Raw genomic sequence first — 27,781 nt, 5'->3', positions numbered from 1 at the left:
CTCTTCTCTGTACAGTATTCAGATTAAGGACCGTCCCTTTCCGCCCCCCACCTCCCAGTACCTCTGCACTGGTTAGAAGCCACTCTAGTAGTTCCACATTTGCTGCTTTGTAGAATAATTGTGTAGCTAATTTTACAGAAAAAAAGTTCTCTCTCTCTGTTGTCAAGGTGATTGTCCTTTTGAAGTTGTTACTTCATTTAATGACCCAAATATTTAACATTAAGATGCACAAACATGGGATCTATCTTCTTCCCAAATCAGTCAATTTTCACTACTGCAACAGTCAATAGGACAAAGATGCAGAAGATGGAAAAGGCATAATGTGTGGGAGGCAGGGGGTTGTTTGTAAGCCCAACTGCTCAAGAAATTCGTGGCATTTTATCTCTACTTACCACTTTCCAAGTTTCAAGCAAGTTTTCATCCTATTGTCCCTGTTAAGTTTCTTACTAATAATAAACTGCATGCAATATGCATCTTATGTCCTTCTAGATTAGTAACAGTCACAGTGAATGTATTTTGGTGTGGTCTGCCAGCAGAGTTCTGTAAAAGTCAGTTTATTTCTATGTATCGATGTGTCTTGACAGGCAACCTCTAAGACACTGAGAGGCAATTACAATGGTTCTAGATTTAAAGTGGAGTTACTGCAGTTGGGGAAAGAAATAATTTTTATCCTTCTCTATTCTATAGCATCCAGATGAGAAGAGGCTGGAGGGCCTTTCCAAGCAGTTGGACTGGGATGTACGCAGTATTCAACGTTGGTTTCGACAAAGACGCAACCAGGAAAAGCCCAGCACTCTTACAAAGTTCTGTGAGAGCATGTAAGGATGTGTGTTCTTCTCTTGAGTCTTGAGCCTATGTCCTCATCAGTTTTCCCTTTTGCTTTTGTAGATGAGTAGAAAACAATACAAATTGGGAGAATATAACTTCTTGAATGAGAAAAACAATCTTCTTTCTCCTGAAGAGGTCTGAATGTACTTTTCTTGTAACTTCAGTGGTGAAAAGCTTTCAGAAATCATGTGTCAGCCAGATCCTTTGAGATGAATTGCTTGGTCTTAGGGTGGGAAGCTCTCTTTACAGTTATACAACTTGACAGAGATGGAGGAGTAAAGATAGAAGTCAGTTGGGTTTAACAACTGTGTTATGTTATGGGTTTTTTTCTCATCCCAGACCTCTTCCCTGCTACTGGCCCATCTCCTTGGGTGCACTGCTCTTCAAACTGATTATCAACATAAAGGTCATTTTTCTAAAAAACATTTATTTTTTTATTATCTGAGGCATTTCCATGCCAGCTGGATGTAACACATTAATACTTAACATTGAAAGAGCATGAAAAATTAAGTCTACCTAAAATATTTACATGTTTTTCTTAAGGAAGGCCTGACAGCCATTGAATTCATAACAAAACACAAAGAACATTAGTTTATTTGAAAGACCCATTCCTTCCTCAGCCCTCTAGCTCCTTTGATGTGGAAGGTTATACATTTAAGGCAAATTTTACATGCTCCAAATCAAGAGACTTAGCAAATATTGCTGAAGCCCTAAATGAGTGTTTGTTTTATTATACCCTTTTGTTCAAGTAGTTGTGGTATTGTTAGCTTAGAATTCTAGTTATGCTTTTTGTTAGCTGGAACGTGTTAGGTGGAAATGTCAACAGAAATGGAGGCAGCCTGCTTAAGTTAGAATGCAAATCTTAGTTGATCGTGTTTTCCAAGTTTGGGGTTTTTTTTTATTCCTAAAAATTCTTAAACATTTTCTTTAAGAAATTGCAAGTAAATCACAAAAATGCTGCAGACCAGCCAGAGAAAGAGGGGAGTGTCTGTGTGTTTTTATATATATATATATATATATACATGCTACAACTTGTGGCATATACATATATATTTCATACCTTTTCCTTTTGTAGGTTTCCTAAATGTGTTCCTTAAACTTTACTTTCCCATGGAGACATACAGGAAGATTCATTATATGGGCCTGGATAAATAACATACTAAGGCATTTTTTTCTAAAGCCAAACTGTAGATGAAATGTTATTGAAGTAGCGATTGATACTTCAAAAATTGAATAGGAGAGAAACTAGAAGAGTTGGTGTTAAGCATACTATCTCTAGCTCAGAGACTCAGAGTCCTTTTTCTTATTTTAGAGAAAGACAGAGAAATTGACTAAAGATGATTACCCCTTAATAAACTAAGCACTCTGACAGATGAACGCCTCAAAGTCCTTAACTTGGTATTTGCAGCTAATATCGACCACACTTAATATTTAATAAAGCCAGGCTGAGTGAGATTACAGATAAGCCTAGTCATCCTGTTGCTAGCAGCCTGTGGTCTTAGAGTTGCTAATTTCTGAGGTCAATGAAGAGCAACCTTTTTTCACCAAGGGCTGTAGCTGTTAATGTACACACTTGTGTGTTTAATTGGTAGGAAAGGCTGTAGAATCTCAAAACAAAATTGAAACTGTGTTACTGTTAGCATATCTGGGCAGTATATTTGGGTGTAACTTGATTCAAGGGCTTCACTCTTGCATTAGTGCCAGCAGTTTTGGGCTGACCTAGAGCTGGAAAATTCTTACACATACCATTAAATACAGACACAGATAGGAAAGTTATGGGTGCAGAACGTCCTCTGTTGTAGCATGCATTATGGAAAAATCGTGCAAATGAGGGCTATGAGTACAAAGTTAAGGGTAAGGTCAAGTTGTAATGAATGCAATTAACTTAGAGTGATAGAGTTAAGTACCAGCTTCCTTTAGAGAGAGCCATTGGGCGTTAGTGCCATATGTGTACTTAACAGGAATCATAATACTTGTCCAAAAAGAATCAAAGTGGATAAATAATAGTAAGTGGCTAGTTCAAGTTCTCTGTGCTTACGACTTGTAGAAAGTACAGTGGGAGTTACCTCTCCATCTCTATATGTACATGCTGCTGTGAGAATGTGGTGTTGTCCAAGATTGTTCATGCATTGCCCTGATAAGCATTTCCAGTGGTGCAGTGTGTACCACCAGCTGTCATGTCACACATGCTGGATGGAGTTGTTGGTAGGTACTCAGAATGGCATTTGGAGGTCAGGGAAACCCTTTTTCCCCTCAGTGTGGATGTTAAACAGTTTTCTAGCTAAATCTATTGGGACATTAAACAAGATGCTTCACTTCAATGTGTCTGGAGGAAAGAAATGTTCTGTATAAGGTCTGTAGCCATTACACAGCTGCTGATTTAATGGGGTGGCTTTTTAGATGAGGAGTCCATGTGAGGCAGCTGCTTTGGAGCTCTGGACAGCATAAAACACTTACTCCAATGAAAGATAAGACAAGGGGAATGCTCCGTATCTTCAGTACCTGGGGTGCCAATGGAGATTCTTGTGGCCCTGACAGAGAAAAAATTGTGTTCTTATGTAATAAGCAGGCACAGAGCAAGCAAAATGACAGTAATCTCTACCTGCACCTTCAACTGTTGAAGGTGTCTTGAACTGTCATTGCTGTGATTTGGGAAGAGAAGTGACAGAACCCACAGCAGATAGGGGGTGACTTAAAAAGACCTCCAGCTCTTTTTACATGAAGAGGATTTAATTCACTGCTAGAAAAATTGTTCCTTGGGCCCACAATGACTTTTCCATGATGCAAAGGAGAAGGCAGCTATGCCAGAAGGGCTGTAGGCTGTTTCTGACTGCCTTATCTCCCTTGCCAAATGAGTAATGTGGGTACTATCTTAATGTAGAGAAGCTTCAACAGAACAAAGGCTGAGTGAAACTCAGTGATAAACATGCTTGGCTGAGGTAAATGAAATAGCAACTTAATTATAGATTCTTCTTGTCCCAGATTTCTCACTTTCTCTACCCCTCCCCTTCTTTTTCTTTTCAAGCAACTTCATTTCTGATCCTAAACAGTGTAGAGAAACTGCAAAACTGCAAAATCTACTTTTTTTTTTTTTCCAAATGAAATAATTCCCTTGCTGCCAGTCTTCGTCAGATGGCTACCAGATGGTAGTTATATGAAGAAAAATGGAGAAATAAATCTTCTGTTTATCGATACAGTTTATACCACAGCAATGTAGTAAAAAAAACCCCTGCTTTTCAAGGGCCTTAACCAGCCATCACCCCATAGAGTTTAGTGTGTCAGTCTGAAGAAGGCACCATTTGGTTGCCAGAGCTGTGGAGACTACTAATGGTGAGACTTTCATGGCATCATGTACTTGCTTAAGATTTCAGATGTTATGATGATAAGTACCTCTCTGAAATATGAAATTGGTAATTTTACTAGGTGATAATTCATGATCCAGTATTAGTCAGAAAGTAATAAAAGGGGTACTGAGGATCATTTTTCTAGCAAGTCAATGGGTTGTTTCTCAAGGATTTCTCCTAATTCTGACATGAAACTTGGCATTAATAACAGAGTGTTTGTAGTCACTAGGAAAGGCATCCACCTACAATAACCTCAGATTGTTGTGCTCAGGCTCTTAGATTACAATAGTAGCTGTTGGGGAAAGTCTGTCCATAGCTTTTCTTTCTCTTGTGAAAATTTAGACAGTTTGCTTCTTTCTTCAAACTGAAGGATCCAGAAAATGTGATGAGCTGAGTGTGTATAGTGACCTTTCTACTGCCATGCGTTTCTCTTATTTTTAGTTAGTTTCTCTTTGTCTCCATGGCAACATCAGGAAAACAAGCTTTGTCCTGAACAAGAGTAGGGCAAGGACCTTGGGCTCTGCATTTTGAGTATGCAGCACATGAGAGAACACAGAAAGTGGATTACCTTGAATCTTTTCTGAAGCTTATGTGGTTTCTGTGTTAATTCATGGAGAGTACCTGCAGTACTTTACAAGGCGAAAGGCTATCAATCCATTTATAGGCAGGTGATATAAATCGGATCGAATACTGTAGTGACTCCACTGGGGCATATATATAGCACAGAAATATCAGAAAGCCAATGCAGTAGTGATTCCCAAACCACTTCCAGTTTCTTCCTGTTTCCATGTGTTGTGCTGCTCACAGTACTGGTGCGTAGGCATAACTGCTTTTCTCAAAAGCTAAACAGTATACAAAGGGCAAACATCCTCTCCTCCTCCCTTGTTCAGAGCAAAGGGAAAGAACCTGTGATACTCTAAAGTTATTAGCTGGGACATTGAAATGTCATCAGGCTCATGACTTGTCTGTCCTACAGCTATGTACATTTGAGCAAGCTGTTTATTAGAGACATTTACACAGTTTCCAAGGAGTGACTGACAGAAACATATGGCCAAGAGAATTTTTGATGTTATTCCATGGTCTGCATGTGAAAACATGGAAAGCGCAAGCTGAAGAGGCAAAGGTGTTTTTTGGCGTTGGTGATTTTGTTAGTTTTGGTTTGTTTTTACCTTCATTCTTCTCTTAGAAGAAGCTTGGATACTAAAGCATCTGGAAGTGGGGTTATCTTTTAGTTTTGATGTAGTGGAAAGAAGAGTCTGTCTCATCACCTAGCCAGGACGCAACTTATTTCCTAAGGTGTGGAAATTATGTTTATGCATATTGCTTTTGGGGAGATTTTATCTGTCTATAACTGTAAATATATGTATGTGCATGTGTATAGATAGAGAGATATTTTTGCTTCTCATGCACATTTGTGTGAGAATCATATGGGCGGTTTGCACCTTCTTTTCCATATTGCTTTTCTCGACTAGCAGAGTAATTCATTCCTACAAAACTCTACTGGAAAAATAAACATGCAAGAGAAAGAAATTGGCTGCTTGGTTGCTACAGTTCTGAATTGTGCTCATACAAATCTTAACAAAGTGCATAAAAGAATTCATCAGTCTGTGCTTTGTGCGTAGCAATAAAGCACTAAAAAATAAATAGGTATCAGAAAGCTTCTAGCTTTGAATGTTTAATAACCTCAGGCCCTCTTAAATCAGCTTTGGAACACTGCTGAATACACTGATCTTTGAGATGCAAGCAAAAATACTTGGTAAATGGTATTATTGGTACATTTAATTCTAGTTTGTAAATACAGGTTTTTCAGCTGCCTCTGTGCAATGTGCAACAGAGGAGTAACCAGTGTTTCACAACCAGAAAAGAGAACAAGGGATGTGTCTGTAAAGCCATACTGTGTGCTCTGGGGTCAGTGTAATAGTTATTGTTCAGTGGTCACAGAGTTACTAAATCTCCCTGATCTTCCTCTGCTGTTTTCCATAGGACAGCAATGATTGTTCCTCCTTGCTCTCACAGATGATACGGGGCACAACCTCTCCCCTGCTGCTCTGGACTGTTCAGGCCATCTAAAGCACTAGTAACCCAACCAGCTGCTTGGTGAAAGGGAAGCTGCACACCTGACTAGTATGCTGATAAAAAGTTAGACGCTTTTCTGGCTATTATAATGATAGATTTTTAAAATTTTCTTTCTTTTAACTGGGCAGGTACTTAGTTTTGCTGCTCCTTCTCCTAATATCATGCAGTGGGCTGTGTCCTGCTGTGGGGCTGCATGTTGCATCTGCTCTTGGGACAGGCTTCTGCTGACAGATGATAATAGGATAGCAGTCTCACCTAAATGAGGAAGCATCAAGCTAAATCCAAAACTTCTGAAAGTCACATAAACTAGCAGCAAACCCTGCAATAAGGCTTAGTACTGGAATCCTCAAAGTAATGACTAGGGTTTCTTTCTTCTGAAACACTGTGCTGAAAGAGTTAATAGGACTGATGCTTGTTTATACAGGTGAAAAGACTGAGACATTTGCATATTTTTCTTGCTTTTTTGTGTTTCTTTACTTCTTTTCAATTAGCTTTCTGTGACCTTGAGTGAAGTATTTATCAGTGCTTCACAGGATCTTACAGTATTGGAGCAGCTACTTTATATGTCTGTTAATGGTGTCTGAAGAACACATTGTGTAGTATCAGTGAGGAGTAGGAAATCTCTGTGCTTGGATGTACATTTTGTTTGGTTGGGTGGGGTTTTTTTGTTTGTTTGTGGGTTTTGTTTGTTTATTTGGTTGGGTTTTTTTGTTGTTTCCCCTGTGGCCTGAAAACAAAGAGAGTTGGGCAGGAAGAATAAAAGGAGGACTATTCCTTCAAACACAGTAGCCAGGTTTAGGCAGGAGACAGCTTTGGCTCAGGTGAGGCAACAAAGTGGTTTCCCTAAAGCTGCTAACTCAGAATGCCACCATGTTAAAAAAGACCTGGAAAGGGAAAGCCAGGGAAGCTGTCAGCTGCTGTGATTGACCCAGTTTCTCTGAGTGCCAATGGCAAGCTGACAAACTGTCCCAGCTAAATTCTTTTAACCTTTGGGAGTATCAAATCAAGACTAGAGGCAATAAAAACAAACAGTGTGAGCACATTTTTTTCTTTAAATTCACTCAGAAAAAGGGTAGCACCTTGCAAATTAAATTTTGAGTCATCCTACTTGGAAGAAGTTTTTCAGCGTCACTCTTTGCTGCTGCTGTCTGTATGCTCCAGCTACGCCAAGCTTGTATCAAAAGGAAAGAGGAGCAACTGCTACATGTTCTGTTGTTGTAAAATGGTATGGCCTTCTCAAATTAATTTTCTGAGATATTACTCTCACATAGCATAAATTTTCATGGTTGGCAAGACTTTCTATTGTTGGGAAAAACTTTTGTTGTTGTTGTTGTTGTTATAACAAATAGCCCCATCACAGTTTTTCCTTTTTTTTGGTTTTTTCTCCATGTGACATCTTTTTTGGTTTCTACTCATTGCACTTGAAAAACCAGTAAAGGTTGAGTCCAACAGCCTTCATCAGAAGTAAAGACCACCACCACGGTGTTTCCTCAAGGTCTTTATTGATCATTTATTTTATTTTTACTGAATATCATATGACTAAGTGGTATGTATCTTTCCATTAAAAGATATGGATGCTTTGTGTCAATGAATCCTGATAGCAGTATGTCATAAAACTGCTGGGGAAAGTATATTGGTGCCTCTTAAATAGCCATAAATTGCTTGTAAAGCAAGAAATGTGTCCTTGTTTGGTTTGATTCTTAACCACCAGAAGAATGGAGTCATAAACCTGCTGTGTGATTTCTAAGGTAGAAATGCTAGAGAAAGAACAACTAATAGCAAAAATGGAATCTTGGTATTATCAAACTTGCAAGGCTCTATTGTTTTCATTATGTTAAGTGTCTCTCTACGAACAGCCAACCAAAGCTTTCAGCTTCCATTTTCTTCAACCAAAATAATGTCTAAAAAAGTCACTTTTGCCTTTGCAGTGAAACCAAGGTGCAAAACAAGGCTACACTTCCACTGTTACACTCCATTTTCCCCAGGCACTCTCTACCTTGGGCTGCATTTCATGGAAACTGATTTGCTACTAGACTCCCTTCTATGGTGATGCTACTACCTCTTGCCAAGAGTATTTAAAGAAGAATCCAGGGATAAGATAGTTCCCTCCAGAGTTTCCTCCAGACAGATGATATAGTTATAAAATTTATTAATCCGATACTTTGAGTTGGGATAGTCTTGTTATCCAAGCAGAGCTTCCATTATACCCTGGGGCAAGCAGCACACACTTGATGTGAGGCTATAAAAATACCTTTCTGACAAGGTGAGATACATCAGTCAGTATTCCAGAGACATGGACCATTCTTGCATGGATGGAAGGAAAGAAAGAGGGGTGGGGTGACAAAAAAGAACCACAATTGAAGTAGATCCTGGGCGCATAGTCGTCAGTGTTCCAGCCCTGAGCACAGTGCATATGAGCCCATCCAAGCTAGTTGTCCTCTTGCAACTTTGACTTTATGAAATGTTTGGTTAAAGATTCATACATTGAGTAATACAGATTTAATGATGGTGTTAATGTAAGGGAAGAGGGGGCAACAAAGGCTGGATCTGTATTACTCAATAAAAGCTGTATTTGTTGCTGGTAAACCTATAGAGCTGGTGGCCTGTCACTGCACACGTTGTGCTGGTAGTCTGATGTGAGCAGAACAAGCTGTTCACTGTCATTTTGAATTAAATGTTATGGGAAAGTATGGTACTTTGCAGATGCAAATAGCAGCACAGTGACTGGATGCTACAAGGATTGTGCAGAACATCAGAGAGACAGTGAGAAAGGAAAGAGGGTCACCTTAATATAAGATAAAAGCATATGGAAATATATGGAGAACAGCAAATGCCTGTCTCATTGTGCAAAGAACCAAGAGTTATTAAATGAAAAAGTAAAGGAGCATATTTAAAATTGAATAGTGAAAACAGTTTTTCACACTGAGTATGTAAACAGGATTTCATATTTCTTTTATGAAATTCACTGCTCTCCTGAGGCAGTAATTCAGCAACATTTTGTAATTAAAGACATTGTTATATTTACTTGGCAACCAGAGTATTGTATCCATACTTTGCTTAGAAAACTGTTGTGAAGGCTTATCTTAAGTCTTCAACTCTAATGTATCATGCTTGCTGAAACTGGAATACAGACGTAAGGAAGAGAAGAGCCATGTGAGCAAATAACTTTTGTGACATGAAGGGCATAGTAGGGAGTAGGTGCTCAGATGCTGGCAGAGGCAGACTTGTGAGGCAGCTTGGTAAGGGAGGACACAGATTTTCAATGAAATGTGGAGGGAGATGGAGGAGTCTGTGAAACTGTTCCAGAGCAGGGAAGATGTGTCCTTCATTGAATGCAAGAAGAGTTTTTTTATAGCTGCAGGTAGTAGGGAAGCTGAGATGAGTCATAGCAGCAAGAAAGAAGACTAATTGAAGTCATTTAGCAAGTGGCAGCTAAAGTGTAGAGAGTAGCAATGACAGTCTGGCAGTTGTTAGTAAGCATGTAAAAAACTGCAATTTTATCACAGCACTGTAAAAGTTACATCTAGACTCTGGGATTGATACATTCAAGGACCTATTATTCTCTGAGGATATTCTATCTAATAATATTACAGAAAAGGAAGAGCAATGTACTTGAATGCAAGGCCTTAAAAGAAGGTAAAAGCAAATGAGGCTTGTGTACTGAGACTTAAGGAAGGGAAACTACTGCTGTGCACAATGGCCTGGAGTCCTGTTTGAGAATATAAAGCAAAGATAGAAATCCTGCTCCATTTTACATCAGAGTGAGAGCAGCATTCTGTAGCTCTGTACATTACTGATTCCTTTGCCTGATGTCAGGGTAGGCTGAGTTGAATGTACATTTTTCTCTAAGACATGTGAAGTCAGAACAGAAGAGTATTGGTGAAAGATTTTATTTAATGTAAATATGGTTTTTCATGTGATGTCATTCAGAGCTGCTTCACTGATAGCTTCCCTGCTTCAAGAGAAAGAGGGTCAGACAGTATTGGTTGCCTTGAGTTACCTAGAGTAATTTGAAGCCAGAATCCCTGAACACAAGAATGAGTTAATGACTGGCAAGCTGTCCTAATTTTAAAGTTGTGAGAGCACAGTGCAGCCACTGACACAAATTTTAATTCTTCCCAAATAGTTACTTTCTCATGAATCAGAACTAAACACCTTGCACACACACATCTTCTCCAACACACACCTGGCTCAGCACTCACCTCTCCAGAGGCAGAGTTTGGGCAATCTCACATCTCATCTAGCTGCTACACTGGGGTTTGCTCTGGGTTTATGCTTTCAGCATTGTCTCTGAGCACTAATATTAGGCTTTGGACAGTTCACATCTCTTTGGTGCCCAGGCTGAATAAGTAGCTTAATTATACATCTTTTTTGATGCCTTTGCGGTGTGACATATTTGCACAAGCTGGCTCAGGCTGTAGCTCAGCAAAACAGACTACCTTTGCAGCTCTACTAAGCAGGCAAGGCTACCTCCCTGATCTCTGCATCTTTGTCCTCCCATTTGCTTTGCCTTGTACCAGACAGCTGTTTCATAGGGCAGCATAATATGCATACTGGGATTAGCGGTCACCCTTTGTAGAACAGAGTGTTTGCTGGTCAGATTTTCCTGGTTGTGGGTCACAAGATGGTTACAAGCATGCTGGGTGAGTACTTGTGGTAGTAGAGAACATGTATACATGATGGCACTTCAGGACGTGATTTGATGGCCATGGTGGTGTTAGGTTGGTGGTTGGACTCAATGGGAAAATGTGGTGTGTTGGAGCAGGTCATAGTGTGCTATGCAGTGGCATGCTCCGAGTGCATCTCTTTTTGCTGCAAGCTCCATATAAGTGATTAGATGAACACTACCTGAGTGAATTCATGCTTTTCTGGTGAACGGCTTTATCTAACTCCTCCTATCATTCTTTCTCAGTTTTGAATAGTAAAATGCTGGGTCTGGCTCACAATCCCATCACACTTGAAAGATGTACCATCTGGTGAAGGGGAAGGTGGGAACAGACTTCTTTCAACTCTGTAGTATGCTGCTCAAGAGGTTTCAGTTTGGGATTGGTATGAAACAGACCCCAGAACTGAGCAAGGTTAGCAGTTTCCATTATTAAGCAAGAGTATAATAAATTAACTAGTTTGCTATTCCCTTGAAGTTTGTGTGTGCTCATCATTATTTTATGTTATGGAAATTAAATAATTCCCTACATTCTAGTTAATGTGAACACTAGTTCAAAATTACCATCAAAATATCCATTAAAGACAACTAAAGGAAAGCTGCAAAGAATGCGATAGCTGCTACTTTCTGATGTTCCACATGCCTTGAATTGTCTGGCTCTTGGTTATGAAAGAGACACTGTTGCCTTTGGTTGTCCTTGGCTTTAAATAAAATTGCCAAACACTAGACAAGTGGCTTGAAGGTGAAGGAACATAGAGCTGGTATTTTTCGAAAGAACTATAGGGGAAGTATAGCCAGGAAAGCCATGGCTTGGTCTGGGATGCTTCAGACTTGAAGACTACTTTTGATACTTAGTAGATGGGATTCACAGGGCTTAAAAACTGACTCTTGATGATTTGGGGAGGAACTGAGAATTCAGCACAAAGTTTTCTCCCAGTTTCTCTCTGTAATTCTACTTGAAGTACTGGGCTTTTTCTTCATAATTTGTTAGATCTTTCCAAAGTGATAGGTTTCAGGTATTGAAATCTTTTGTTAAAAATACTTTACTGCTGCTAATATGAGGGCTTTAATTTCTGTTATATGAAACTTTGCAATAATAAAGCCATTATCATCCAGGTAGAATAGCAAATAGTATAAAATAGTTGTTCTCTATTAATAGTGAAGATTATGTTTACTTCTCAGATCTGTAATGGTGCTTGTCTTTGTTTAATCTGTGATATCGGACTTAAAAGTTGATCAGGAGAAGGGAAAGGCATGGCTTCTGCAGTAAGTTGTTCTTTTCCACAGGAGGCTGCAAACTACACAGACTCAGTAGTCCAAAACTATTTGGTATCTTTCCCTATTTCAGTCTCTACCAAAGGAAACTTGAATATGACTTGTTTTCTACACTTTGCCAGTAAGAGTCAACCTGGAATAAAACACCTCGTTCACTGAAGGATAGTGATAGTAAGGTTTCATTTTATATGTGGCAATGAATGAATTGGCATGCAAGTCTTTGCTCCTTGCATCTCCCTCCTCTGTCTCACAGAGGAGAATCAGCTTCTACATTGTTTAATGTTTTTCCCTTACAGACATACAGCTGTGTTATTTTCTCTATTAGTATGTTGTCAGATAATGTACTTTCATGCTCAGAAGGCTGAACTGAATGTTTTCTTCAGAGATAAATACTGTGTAAGCTCATGTGGCAGCTTGTCATAGGCTGTTCGAATTTTTATTTTTATTTTTCCTCCTCCATTTTGCTTGCTGAATGCTGAAAGCTATAAACTAACAGGGGTTAAGATAGTGCCTGCCTAATGCAGGGGTTGCTTAGCCTGGAGAAGAGGAGACTCAGGGGTGACCTTATCACTCTCTACAACTACCTGAAGGGAGGTTGTAGACAGACAGATTATGGTCTCTTCTCCCAGGCAGCCAGTACCAGAACAAGAGGACACAGTCTCAGGCTGCACCAGGGGAGGTTTAGGTTGGATGTGAGGAAGAAGTTCTATACAGAGAGAGTGATTGCCCATTGGAATGTGCTGCCTGGGGAGGTGGTGCAGTCGCCATCATTGGAGGTTTTCAGGAGGAGACTTGATGGGGTGCTTGGTGCCATGGGTTAGTTGTTTAGGTGGGTTGGATTGGTTGATGGGTTGGACGTGATGATCTTGAAGGTTTCTTCCAACCCAGTTTATTCTATTAGCTCATGTAATCCCAGTTACTTGCAGGTAGAATCTTCTAGGGTGAGGCCCTGCGACAGGCTGAAATAGTGACTACCAAACAGGAGATCTTCAGTACAGGGTGATGCAGAAACTGTGCTTTGAAATAGTTAATACTGTCCCTTAGAGTTAGTTATTTAAATATTTTCATATTAATGAGTATAGTTTGGTTAGATGGTGCTTCTTGGTAGGGTTTCTGGCTTCTTTAGCTTTATTATTGCTGCTCTGACAGCACTTTTGCATGGCAAATAGTGCAAGAATTTCTTGTCCTCTGGAGTGCTTGGAATATGGGCGGATTATATAGTAAATCTTTAAAAATAAAAAGCACACCAAGCACAACCTTTGTAGTAGTAAGCATCTTATAGTGGTTCTGGTTTCAGTGGTGCCACAAATGATGACTGGGAGGTAGGGAAGGGGGAGAAAGATAAATGTCCAAGTAAACATACTTCTTCAGGATGCTAAATGGAAAAGAAAATGAAGGACAAGGTGAGGTTTGAATATACTGCTACAAACTGCCTATATTCCAGTCTCAACTGTGACAGCACTGCAACTCCTGCCTAGAAAATGGTGAGCTTTTGTTTTTTTAAATGGAAGTACAGAGTGTGAAGAACTAGCAACACCCCCACCCCCCCTGCCAGAAGACATCTTTAACTGTGTAATATCAAGGAAGCATGGTTGCTGCGCACAAACTGGGTGTGTGCTGCACAAACTGGGTGTGTGCTGCACAGTCGGGCAGTTTCGGGAGTGTTTGGAAAAACGGCCATTAACACCTTGCCTTGGTTCTGTAAAGGTCAGTATGTGCAAGGGATCACATCTGCTTTAGCAGGCTAAAAACAGACCTGAGACAGCTTAATGCTACAAGAACATATCATTTAGCATGAGAAAAAGTGGGAACATCTAATATAAGCTGTTCACAAAAGTTGCCTTTTACATATATGTTGGCTATCATGGCTAGGACAGCATTGCTGTGTGAAAAGCAAGTGGTCTGGAGGGCCTTGTGTTCATCTAGAACTGGAAAAGAGTGTGGCTGTTGTGATAACCATAGGGGAACTGAAAAAAGGCCTTGGTTGGAAACAGATGACTGGTGAGTTCACTACTAAGAATGGAGACTTGAGGTCGCTGTTTGAAAGACTTTGGGTTGTTTTTTCTCTCCACAACTTGTTAACCATGTGCCTGGAACACTGCTGATGACAAAAATATTCTGTTGATTAGACCAGAGGGAAGGGTGCACGGCAGTGATATGTTTTATATTTGTGCTTTTGCCATGAGCTTTCCATGTACCTCCTTGTTGGGCAAGATTTGGTGATGCCAACAGATCAGAGCTTTATTTCATATAATCCTCAAAGGAATCAGATGAGAACAATTACTTAATCATTAAACAGAAGCTATGTAACCTGGAAGGAATTACCAAAACACTTACTGTATGATGCATATTTTCTGGTCTAATTTTATAAATTATGATTTATTATTTATAAAACTGCATCACTTCAAATTTTAGTACTGTGTTTCTTTTTATCTTTTTTCTTTTTTGTTCCTGCACTACTAAATTTTGCTCTTAAGATATTCAGAGCATACAGATTGAACACATGGATTTAGGACAGGACTGGTCTCAAGTGACACTGTAACATTAAATATTAAATAACTGATTCAAACTGCAGCCAAGGGGAAAATCAGATGTCAGTCAAATCTTAAGCCAGAAAATTGAAGAGGAAAGCAATCAAGATTTCTCAGTGTATCATGCCTGCTATTTTGCACATCTTAGTGAGCTGTGCACAACTCTCTGCTTCCTTAAATATCTTCTACATAACCATAGTGCAGGAACTATTTAACGTTTGCATGGGGTCTCCAGTCTAACTCACCATGCCAAAAAAAAAAAATTAAGAGGATTTTGTTTACCTTTTAAGTTTTTATTTTTAAGATTACCATTCTTTATATCCACTTGCATCTGCCAGGCTTTGCAGAAATGCAGAAAATTATCATTACAGAAATCTTGTAAGGCAGCGAATTGGAGCAGTGAGGTTACTGCCATCAAGCATATTGCCACACTTGCAGCTTCATATGAGAACATTTATCAGGAATGAACATAAGTAAAGCTTTTATGGAGGGTGCAGACTGTTTGAAGCAGAATTGCACTTCTGTCTGGTTTTGAAACCAATCAAAGGTATGCCATGGGGCCATCCTACATGCCAGCTGTGTTTCTGATCTGCTCTGGGTTTTCAATATATGTGTCTGTCATGATCCAAGCATATACAGATGCAGGATTTAATACAGCTCTTGGTTTATTTTAAAAGAATTTTATTAGGTGAAGGAGATTATGAGATTGAAACTCAGATTAGAAGTTCTGTAGGAGATCTGTTTGAAAATTTGCAAGTGAAAGTGTATGACCATGTGTACCAGGCTGAATGCTGAGAGTGTGCCACCTGGCTTATCAAATCACCTTCTTCTTGTTTTGAGTCCTGCCTGGAAAAGAGTTGTAACTCTGATTTTCTAAATTCAGTAAAAAGCTGATGTTTCAGAAGGTGACAATTTGTTGCTTTACTCTTCTAGATAGTGATGCAGGCTGTGAAGTATTAACAATCATCTGCCACAATTCTTTAACAATCCTGTTGGATAGCACCAGTCACCGATTCTGTATGCTTGGGTTTTCTCTAGGGAAGACAAAACATGCAAAAGGATAGCTCAGAATGAAACAGTAGTACCTGAATTGGCATGTGCCTGGTATAAAAGCACAGGTGTTTTTCAAGATCAACACTTAGTATCATAGTATATCAGTCAGGGTTGGAAGGGACCACAAGGATCATCTAGTTCCAACCCCCCTGCCATGGGCAGGGACACCCCACACTAGATCAGGCCGGCCAGAGCCTCATCCAGCCTGGTCTTAAACACCTCCCTGGATGGCACCCCAACCACCTCCCTGGACAACCCATTCCAGGGCTTCACCACTCTCATGGTGAAGAGCTTGCTCCTCACATCCAGCCTGAATCTCCCCACCTCCAGCTTCATTCCATTCCCCCTAGTCCTATCACTACTTGATATCCTGAGAAGTCCCTCCCCAGCCTTCTTGTAGGCCCCCTTCAGATACTGCAAGGCCACAATTAGATCACCTCAGAGCCTTCTCTTATCCAGACTGAACAGCCCCAACTCTTTCAGTCTGTCCTCATAGGGGAGGTGCTCCAGCCCTCTGATCATCCTCGTGGCACTTGTGATACAATTTGTGAGATCATTAAACATTTGAGGTGCTAGTAGTCCTCCTACACTTTGGATGGATTAAGCATTATTTTTCTGTGGTCTGCCTTGTATTTTTACATGGTTTATTGCCTTAAAAAATAAAATTAGTGGGGATTATTTGTTGGTTTTGGTGAGAAGGGTTGCTGTTTGTGTGGTATTTTAGTTTTTAAACTAAAATGGGATCTATAATAGGTCAAAATGGGATCTATAATAGGTCAATATACAGTGTCACAAATATTGAGAAGTTGACCCAAAAGTTCAGAGGCCATTGGTTTTGGGATTGTACTCTAAAGACCTCTCTTTAGACATAAACATCTAGAAGGAATGCATACCTCTGGCTATGTCATGAGCAGCATTAATTGGATAATGTCCCTTTTTGTGAATTAGGAAGTTTCTGGCTCTAGTACTCTGTGAACTGCTTTAGGTCATATTGGGCATGTGGGGAATTTAGCAATGCTTCCTGTTCAGAAGAAATAATAGACATTCAGTATTGTTTAAACTCAGCCTCAGAAATGCTCCTTTGGGCACTATCACAGTGAGCACACTTTCCACAGTGAAGCCTCAGGAAATCAGTACAGCAAAATTAGTTTTCAGCCTCAGCTAGGCATTGCAATAGCCCAGCTATGTGCTTGCCCAGTTCAGTCAGACTGTGTCCATTAAAATGGGAAACAAGGCAGTTCAAGCCTTCTCACCTTCTCTGTGAGGATGGCCTGCACTTGTGGAATTTGCATTAGGTTCAGTTTGGCTTTCAGCCCAAAACCTGAGCCCAGAGGTCTGTTGACCACTGCCAGGGGTTGACTCATTGATGACTGATAACAGCAAATCTGAAATTTGATTGAAGTGAACGTCCACAGGAAAAAATTCAGGAGTCTGCAGTTTGCCTGGAAATTTCAGAGCTAGAAAGCTAGTTTCTTCAGCTGCAGGCAGTGTGGTGAGCCCATGACTACTTGCTAAATTTAAAGAGATTTCACTGTTAACTGTTTGGAAGTGTGGTTTATTTCATGTCTGCTTGTCAGAAGTCATTTGGATAACTGGATCCTTGCACAGCATTGCAGGGCAGCAGGCACTTGTTTGGCATCAGAGCTTACAGTGGGGAGGGCTGATCACTGCCTGGGGTATGCTGCAAAGAGGGGACTCTGGGGAGTGCCTGCATTCACAGCCTGGCTGGCCAGTCTTCCTGCAAGCAAAAGGGAAGAAAGGGAAAACTGCAGGAGCAGAGAGGTCTTGTGCCTGTTCAGCCACATTCTTGGGAGAAGAGGCCCCTTCCCTGGAAAAGCAGCCATGCTGAGCTCTCTGCTGAACAGCAGGCCCATGGGGAGGGCAGTGTCTTTCTGGCAAATATTTGGTGAGCTCTGCAAAATATGAGTGCGTGTTTATGGGCTTGGGGGGGGGTGCTTTTCTTGAACATTGCTCAACAAGTTGGTTTTATTATCTCGAGTTTCATCTCACAGTTCAAAACAAATTTGGGGGGAAATTTTAAGGCTACAATTCATCAGTATGATGAATGGAACCTGGTTAGACATATATATGAAATCAGTGAAGGGCTTGCTCAAGTGTGCACTTAAATAGCTTTTGCTGAATTGACCACAGTGTGTTATACCAAATTAGTTGGCAGAGGCTCTCCAACTTTTCTGTCTTCATAGTGTTCTGTATCATGCCAAAGCATCTTTAAAATTTCATTACCAGCTCCAAGTTAAAAGGGTTGAGAGATTATGAAAGTGCTCTGGATCAAGAATGCACTTGCATGTTGAGCAAGTGCAGTCAGATCTGCTTCTGCTCTCTTGAGGGTCTCTAGAGCATTCAGGATTGCATTAGAAAATAATTTATTTTTGTGTGTGTGTGTGTGTGTTACTGAAAAGTCACTTTGTAACTTGACTCTTCACTGCAATGTGTTGCATCCATTTTTGAAACACTGTCCAGGTAAGCACTAGCACAGCCTGAAGAATTTTCCAGAAGGACTAGATGTAAACCAGAACAAGAGGACACAGTCTCAAGCTGCACCAGGGGAGGTTTAGGCTTGAGGTGAGGAGAAAGTTCTTCACTGAGAGAGTTGTTAGTCATTGGAATGGGCTGCCCAGGGAGGTGGTGGAGTCACCATCTCTGGAGGTGTTCAGGAGGGGATTGGACGTGGCACTTGGTGCCATGGTTTAGTCATGAGGTCTGTGGTGACAGGTTGGACTTGATGATCTTTGAGGTCTCTTCCAACCTTGGTGATTCAGTGATTCTGTTAATAAACAGGCTTGATCTTTCTCATTCTGAGCTCGAGCAGAACAGATGCAAGCGTGGTTGAATCTGAAAGTCTGGTACACATTAGTGCAGGACTAAAGTGAACCTCTCAAACCCATTACACGCAGACAGATCAAGTCTTCCAGAATGCTTGTTCTTTGAGTACTTTCATCTGGGTTTGCTAGATTTAAATTAGCCTAAAAATTCGTTCAAGCAGCACTCTTTGTGTGTATGTGGGTCATTGCAGTTTTGTCTCTTTATACAAATGACTGGAGGAGTGTTTCAAGTCTGAAGGCCAGAGCAAAACAGAGCAGCTTCAGCTGTCATCATCTTTCAGTCAACTGTGAATTGATGTGGTGGTCACCCATAGAGGGGTGGCCTCCACTGTATTGCTTTAATAGGCACTTTGCTAGGGAGAAAGGAGAACAAAAGATACCTTAGTACAGATCTTGCCTTGCTCTTCCTAGTCTTTTGGGCTCTGCTATTGCTGCTTTAGAGGAGTTTGGTACTTTGCCTGTTGTGGACAACAATCTGTGAATCCAAATGACAGCTGTCAGTAGTGATCCTGGGAAGATGATCACGATCTGCTGATGCTTAAAGAAGGACTTGAGCAGGATATCAGAAAGAGTACTGGAGAGGGTTTGTACTACTGTCCAAACAACTTCCTTTCCCTGGGGTCTTTGATTATTCATACTGTACTTAAGCTAAGGGCTTTTTCCAACCATGAGAGCTGTGAATTTGGTTGGGAATAAGACTTTATAACCTTGTGCTGAAGGAAGATGTCTTTCTCTTTTATGATGTGTGCAAAGAGAATATTTTGCCAAAGCTCCCAAAATAACAAGGTAGTTTGGACACTGGGATGTATTGAGTGAATAATATCTGTGCTTGTAACTGTTTCCCTCCACTTGCATCTTTTCATCAATGTGCTGCAGGGAGACCCAAGAGGGATAAAACGGTATATATTGTAGATTGTGAATTATAGATTTTATTACAGTACTTGTTGCAAGGGAATTGAGTTGAAGGAATTCAATTGAAAGAATCTTGTTGGACAAATCTTCATTGCATGAAACCTGTTTCTCTCATACCTTCTGGCTTGTCTGTATGATTTTGAGTGAATACTGTAGCTTCACAACATAGTTCCTGTCTCTTTCTTCCCTGTCCTTTGTCCCAAGTCATGGAGTACTTTCTGCTACGTAAAATAGCTTCACAAGAAGAGATAACTCTGTGGCTAACAGAGATATGACAGAGAAAAGAATTAAACATAGGTTTTCCAATGCCTGGCAGATGTCATTACTGCTAGGCTACCAAGTGAAAGGGGCAACTGAGGTGGAGTGAGGACTGCTCATGTGCCAATAAGGCATCAATAGGGCTTTAAATTTCTGGGTCCCTGCAGCAAGGTGGGAAACTGCCAGAGAACTGAGTGCTTATTTGATTCCTGATGTGTTCAGATGCACAGTGATCTATCTGTGACCCTGTTCAAAGGATTATTGGTGTATCTACCATTAAATGTCTGATAGCACATAGCTGGCAGCTACATATAGACTCCTTGACTATTTTTCTCTCTGCAGCTTAACCCGACAAGGAACAACATCCCTTAATTTTGACCATTTATTGAATGTATATTTTTTCTGACTGTAGTGCTTCATAAAGGCCACTCACCCTGTAAATAATCTTAACTGGTGGTTTAGTGTAATGTGTATTTTACAGATCTCAATATGTGTTAGTTTGTTGTTAACAAGTATATAGTTCCATGTTTGTCTATTTTATTTTATTTGAAAACACAATTACTAATGAAATATCTCCAATTGTTAAGGTCACTGGTATTAGTAGTTAATGTGCAACATTTACTACATTGTTGAGCATAGTTACTTAACTAGTTAGACCAAATATATTTACTCACTGTATAATAATAAATGCTTTCATAATTTCAAAGTAATTTTCTTCCAAACCTCCTTCTGTTCATCAATTTGATCTTGCCCAGTTGATGTTTTGCTGTTGTTTCAATAAACCATGCACAAGTAGTGGTAAAACAATGTGGTAAACTACTTGGATTTCTTTGTGTGGGCTTCCCGTTGAAGCCCACAGCAAAGGCAATCAACTGCATGGTGCAGAACAGTGGAAAGTTCTTTGTAGGTCTGCTACCACTAGAGTTAGCTGATTAATGATGGTAAACATGCTGGGGGACCATTCTGACTTTGTTTTGTTTTGAATTTGTTTCACTAAACCGGAAGTTTGCAGAGCCTGTTTTGTGGATGATAACAGGAATAAGAATTTTTTTATACCAATATTTCTTATTTTTTTAAGTTAGCACTTTGACCAGCTATGTCTATCAGCCAGTTCTGAGCCTTGCATTACCCTTGGATGCTCAATCCAAGTAGCCTTGTTTGGCAGATAGGGAAAAAGGAGGTAAGAAGAACAATATCATATATTGTCCTCTACTTGTATGCATGAGCCACCTTTGTAGCATTCAAACAGCTGGAGATGCTTGATTTATTTTGGCAAACCTAAATAATATTTGGTGGCTCTTGGCTCTTAAGATTTTTCTGAAATTCCAGAAATTTTCCTAGCAGAGCAATCCATGGCTTTAGTGTAGATCTATGGCAGTGGCAGCACTTTGGGAGGTGGTTTAAAAGTTTAAATGAGAAAATTGGTGTTTCTGAATTTGCATGTTTCAGGAAAGGGCCTTTTTTTTTCCCACTGAGGTGACAGCTGTAGCAAATGCTGAAACCAGAGCCTTCCAGATGTCCATGCAGAGTAGAAAACCATTGGAACCCACCATCTAAAACTTAACTGTTAACATATTTCATTTACTTCAGATTGCTTTTGAACTCCTCTATGGAATATTGCATCTCCCAACAGCAAACTACAGATGTCCTCAAATACATTATTAATTTTGTTTGCAGAAATGTGAAATAAAGGAGATATTCAGGGAATTTTTAAAACAAGAAAAACTCTTTGTGAGGAATTTATCATAGCTGTTCACACTTCAGAGTGAAAGAAGGGCTGTAGGAGCGCTCAGAAGTGAAATTTCGTTAGACAGATTTTCTCTCCTAATATTTTTCTTTTCTATGACAGCCTTCAAACTTTCAGTTGATTTTTAAGTTAAATGGCAAGTTTCCTAGCTGTAGGACCAGCCTAATGAGAAAGCTGTTACCTAGATAAAACCTTCCTTTGTATTTCTGTCCTTGCTTTTTCTTCTGTGTGCGTCATCTGAAGGTTTCTACCAGCACAACTGACATTTTGCCTCCAAATATTTTGTTTTTGCAGTATCTTGAGGAAACTGCCAGCATGAAAGCTGGAGGCCATGTTACTAGTGTGATGAAATCCTTGAAGGGTTTGGTATTTGCATCCTATCAATTGAATAAATCATTCTCTGCTGTGTGGAGGCTATGGGATGAGAGGGAGTGTTCAGCTGAAGTATCACACTTGAAATCTCATTGACATTCTTACACTCAGAAGGTTGTTTACGCATGACACAAATTTCCTTCTAAATTCTTGTAAAAGTAGCTTTGAAGAGCTTGTTTTACACAGGATTATTTTCAGTTTTGAAACCATTACAGAAGTGTCTGAACAAGCTTCAGTGCCAATTAACCAGAAATTAGTATTTTTGCCATCAGAGAAAAAGTTTTAAGTGCTGTAAAATATGTAATTGAAGATTCACACTGCGGTACTGACTCACACTGTGGAAGCTAAATCTCATCCTGCTATAAACATTATGAAGAATCAGTAAAATTTCTTACTCTCATTGTCCTGGTGTCTAATAACAAGTCAACTTCCCTACAATGGGTGTGCAACTTGTCCTCTGCCTTCCTCTGCCACTAGTTTTCATTAAACTTTTCAAAAAATAACTATGCTTTAAAATTTTATTTTTCCTGTCATGTTTAGGTGAAATGAGCCAGTATTTTCAGAGGGCTAATGGGAGGCCAGGAAAATCAGGCACATAAGCATAATGCTTGTTAACAAAACTTGTAGAAAACCAGGCCAAAATTTTGCTTCATCTTCTCTTAATGTGACCAGGGTGTGGTGGTTTGGCAGTGCTATAAGAAATCATGTGTGAACTGTAAAATATGTAAACCTGGTATCCTAGAGTTAATCTCTTGTACCTTTTGCAGGTGGAGATTTACATTTTATCTTTATATATTTACCTATGGAGTACGGTTCCTGAAAAAGGTAGGCACTTACATTATTATGCTTTCCTAACACATCACAGATTTGTTTGAAGTCTCATGTAGGTGTAATATAAAGCACAGGCACAGAGGTTATGTTGACAAACAATAGAAGTTAAAATTTTATTTCCTTTCATAAAATGGTTGCTGCTGGCATTGGTAATGAAAATTTAATGAGGTAAAGAAAAAAAATTATATAGCAACATGCCTAGTTTACTATTGCTGTTCTTTCTAGGCATTAAGGTAGCAGCAAGGCTTACCAGACTGTTCATCTCAGTTTTTGCAGCATCCTTGTTTAAATGCCTCTTGCAGAGATTGCTTTTGTTAACAAACAAAATCTATTAGTTTTTATATAATGCTATTTATTGCCTGATATACTGTGGAAAGAAGTTTCTGTGGAGTTTCTCATCAATGCTCTGTTTCTGGCGATTTAAGCAGAGATGGGTATTGATGGCTTCTAAGTGCCCTGACACAGGTCTGTTAACTCTGCCATAGAGAGTAATATGGATTTGTGATGCAAACTCGTTTACAATGTGACTAGTTCTCAGGGAGTTTTGTGCAAGTCAGGCTGTACTTGTGTAGTTCTGAGAGGTGAAATCTGGGGACTGTGTGGTCTGAGTGCATTCATGTAGACTTCCCTCCTTCGTTTTGGACAAAAATTTGACGCAATAAATATCTTAAGTGTCTCTGGTGCTTTGTATGTAAAAGCTATTAACAAGATCCTCATCATTTTTATGGTTGTAATTCTTGAGGCTGTCCAAGGTGCCAGTCAGCTTGGCACCAGTGGAACTGATAATGTACCTATGCAGGGAGAGAGGACATCAGAGCTATTCTCCGCTATTTGACAGTAGTCAGCCCCAGAGGAAGAGTGTGCATCAGTCCTCCAACAGACCAGAGCAGCATGTAGTGTGAAACCTCTCCCTGCTTCCTTGAATACTTACACTTTGTGTGTACTTCATCCATTAACATGCTGTATGAGCATCATCTGGTATTCTGTGTTCTGCCTTTGATTCCATCCATGTCTGTGATATGAACTACAAGAATAGTTTCAATAAGCAATTGTCACAACCTAAAAGGTTCTCTGACCTGTGGGTGGGCAACCATGGGTTCATAGGATTCTGTAATACACAGGGACAGAGAGGATTTATTGTTTGAATCTCTCTAATACAGATTACCACAAAAATCACCATTAACAAGTGTCTCAAAACCACAAGTAGAAAGCATACCTATAATTAATAAAGCAAATCTTTCTCAGAACAAAGGAAGTGCAATTTCTAGGAAAACCTCTGAATACCATTTTTTCTAAAGAACAAGAAAAATACAGTAAATGTACATTTAATTACAAGCCTTTGTGAGCTGTTTCTAAAGGCTGAGTTGACATGCAAAGTGTAGGGTATCTTCCTCCCAATTCAGCACATCACAGCAGTTTGAGGAGGGCTGGCTGACAGCGTGGTTGTTTGAACAAGGTAAACCATTGCTTGCTTAACAAGTTTAAGAAGGATCAGTTGTGTAATTTTGCTGTAATTTTAACTTTCAATGTGTTTAATTTTTACAAAGAGATTTTGTTAATTTTGTACTTGTGGTGGGTTTTTTAATGCGTTGTTTTTACACTGTGTTGTAAATGAGTCTTGCAACATTTTATGCTAGTGTTATTCCAGTGTTGCGCTTCCTGTACTCATGTCTTTCACATAGGAATGTATGTAAATCAACAAAATTATGATTGTGATAATGTTACTAGGGAGATGATGACATAACTATAGAGTAATTAAAAGAAAATACAGGCTTTTTGCTGTTCATCAGACATCAAAGATTTTTCTACATCTGCTCAGGGAAGAAGTCTAGATGTACAAAGAATAAAATTTGGACTCTTGATTCTGGAGGGGGCGCTACAGTACTAAAGTGAATAATCCTTTTTACTTTGTAAGGAAAACTTCTCTCTACTTAGAAGTACCTGTTCACATCAGAGACAGAGGAGTTTAGTAAGGCTTTATTCAAATAAGGGGAGAGTCCACAGGACAATTCCTGGTGGTGGCTCTCAACTTGCTGGGAGCCACAGCTCCCCTTTTATCCTAGATTCCTGGCTGCAAATTTCCCTTTCCCTTTCCCTATAGGCTAGGTACTCAGGATTTACAGTCTTTCCCGAAACACCTACTGCATGTTCTACTTCACATGCAACCCTCCCTGCTTCATATATCGTATGCTCATTTAAATTAGGTTCTTCACAACTTTGGGTGGAGAAGTTAATGTTTAGTAGTCTATTAAGCCTGCTCTCTGGTCTGAAAGTTCAAAAGTTTAGGCTATGTTCAGTGCCATGTCATCTTCTGACAGACTCCCACTGATTTACCTTGAATTTAAAACAAAGGTCTTTTGCAGCTGCTGCTTCTTTGTTTATACACATAGATAAGGGAAACTGTCTGGTTCCCCTCCTTTCTTCTTCCAACCCCCCTTCAGACAATTCTTCCTTTGTAAAGACACAGTTACTTTTAATCCCATCATATTGGTTTTAGTAATGGAATAATTGCAAAGAAGCAATTATTTCCTTAGGAAGATACTGAACAAGTTATTTAAGAGTAGTAAATTCTCCTACAAATTTGATAGAGCTTTCTTTCAAGAAGATCTTTTGCCTAGAGAGAAGGTTAATTTTATAGTCAGTGGTGTCTTGCTGTGCTAGTACTGCAGTAGAAATCTGCACCTTTTCAAATAACAAAGTCTGCTTCAGACCATCTCTACAATACCTAGTGCAGAAGACAATATAAGAATGTAAGCGTGGTGAGTGAGCCCAGGTGCAACAGCACTCCCAACAGATGCAGTTCCATCACAGCAACATGTGCTACTTTATGTCCAACAGACGTTCATGTTTGGAAGAACAGAATATGCTGTCAGCATATCACCACAATGAAAATACTAATTTTAAGTTTGTTGTGGTTTAACCCTGGCAGACACCCATTTGCTCACTCCTCCACCCACAGTGAGATGAGGAGGAAAAATGAGAAGTAAAACTCATGGGCAGGGATAAGAACAGTTTAATAACTAAAATACAATGGTAACAAGAAGGAATATAGCAAGGAGAGAGAGAAATAAAACCCAAGAAAAGACAAGGGATGCACAATGCAGTTGCTCATCACCCACCCTCACAGTCAGTTCCCCCAGGTTATTTGCTGAGCATGATGTTCTGTGGTATGAAATATCCCTTTGGCTGATTGAGATCATCTGTCCTGGTTCTGCTCTCTCCCAGCTTCTTGTGTACCTGCTCACTGGCAGAGCATGGGAAACTGAAAAATTCTTGATTTAGAATAGGCACTACAGAGCAACAACTGAATATCAGTGTGTTGTCAACATCATTCTCACACTAAATCCAAACCACAGCTACTAGGAAGAAAATTAACCGTATCCCAGCCAAAACTAGGATGGACTTTTGAAATCTAAGCTAATGCCTAGTTAAGACGTAACTGTGGATGGTGGCGTAGATATTTTCACACATTTTGTCTTTCAAACATACAAATATAATAAGAATACATTTTTTTAAAGGGAAACAGAACAGAATCATTAAGATTGGATATTTCAGGTCCCTGATTTGAGAAAGATGCTTTTGCCATCTTTGGTGGGAAGTGCTCCTTATTAATTGGTCTCTACACCTTTTGCTCTTCCTTGAGAAAAGTGAACAAATTAATTGTAACAAAGCCTCTCTAATAACACTGTACTCAGTGCATTGCCTCTTTCTTAGTTTCTTTGTCAGCTCTTGAATTGTCAGGCAACAAAATACTCTAACTTCTACATTACTGTCCTTTCCTCCAGACTTTACTTAGACTTCTTGCAGCCTGCCCTTCCTTTGCTTTGCTGCATGTGTTGCTGACCTGATGCATTTTTATGTTTACATTTATCTCTATTAAACATCTGAGGGTGAGATTCATCTTCGCCTACAAGACTGGCATTGAGCCTGTCAATTACTTGAGCAGCATTTTGAGCTAATTTAGAGGTTCTTTGCTTTGTGCTGGCCCTTTGCCTAAAGGTCAGTTTCACCTTTTGTTTTCTTTCTGGAAACGCCTTTCTCATAATTACCACAGCACATGAATCACCGCTACTTTATTATCTGCTGTCACCGTCCCTATTTGCTACATAAAGCAATATTACTGCACCGATGCAGTATGGGCAGAAGGGTGGACGTGGCTGTGTTTCATTGTGCCCACCAAACTGCACAAGGAAGTTCTAACCAGGGTACTCTGGAGCACCATCCTTGAGAAGAACGTTGCTAGGCCTTTTGGGTCTTTGTAGAGCTGACAAGCTTATCTTACTTTTTGGGAAGACATGACCAAATTTAATAAGCAGTAATTAGTTAGCAGACTTACTGACTCTGTTTTAGTTCTGGAAGTGTGATGCAGTCAGTGTGGCACATATGCCACTGTTAATTTATTTTTAAAATGTAGTAACTAATTGCATTAAAGATTTACATATGCCTGGCTAGAGCATTTCACAAGGAGAAAGAGCCCTAAGGTTTTGGCTTTCACTTTCATATCCAGAAGCACATGAAAGCTAATAAAGCTGTCATTTAGGGCAGTCATAGCTCTCTCTAAACTACTGTGGCAAGCTTGTCTTTATTACTGTCCATGTCTGCAGTTAACAGCTTATCTAGATTAAAAAAATGTCTGCACCAAATAAAGCACCCTATAAATCTTTGTAACAGCTGCACATGGTATGATGTATGAATTCTTTTGCCATGCTGTAATTGCCGAGTACATTGCTGGAAACGTAAAAACTTTCTTCTTAGTGAAAGGACTTCCAGAGACATAAAACTGATTGTTTTGCTTATCGCTAACAGGAGCAAGATAACATTTCTGTTCCTTCAGTAATATTTGCAATTAAATCAATGGTTACTTGGCTCATTAAGAGTTAGTGGTCTGATTGTGCTCCCCACTAAATGGAAAAATGAGCATTAGTTTCAGTGATAAAGAACTTATATTACTTGCCCCCTGACCCTTGGTGCTAAGCAGTGTCTGTACAATGCTGTAGAATTAAAAGCCTTTACAAACATCTGGAAGCAAAGCTTCCAGGTGACACATG

The 27,781-nt window shown here is 39.7% G+C and overlaps 1 protein-coding gene across 2 annotated transcripts in view; it reads left to right on the top strand.

The window, feature by feature from the left end:
• Nucleotides 1–27,781, top strand: part of CERS6 (ceramide synthase 6) — a 120,151-nt gene that overhangs the window by 38,579 nt on the left and 53,791 nt on the right. For both annotated transcript variants that reach the window (XM_054174836.1, XM_054174826.1), the window contains exons 3-4: nucleotides 688–818; nucleotides 22,670–22,727. In XM_054174836.1, coding sequence (XP_054030811.1) covers nucleotides 688–818; nucleotides 22,670–22,727 — 189 coding nt within the window. The remainder of the gene's footprint in view (nucleotides 1–687; nucleotides 819–22,669; nucleotides 22,728–27,781) is intronic.

The sequence above is a fragment of the Dryobates pubescens genome, chromosome 2 (genome assembly GCF_014839835.1).
Source record: "Dryobates pubescens isolate bDryPub1 chromosome 2, bDryPub1.pri, whole genome shotgun sequence".
In the NCBI taxonomy this organism is placed as follows: Eukaryota; Metazoa; Chordata; class Aves; order Piciformes; family Picidae; genus Dryobates; species Dryobates pubescens.
This window is presented reverse-complemented; position numbering and strand designations above follow the sequence as displayed.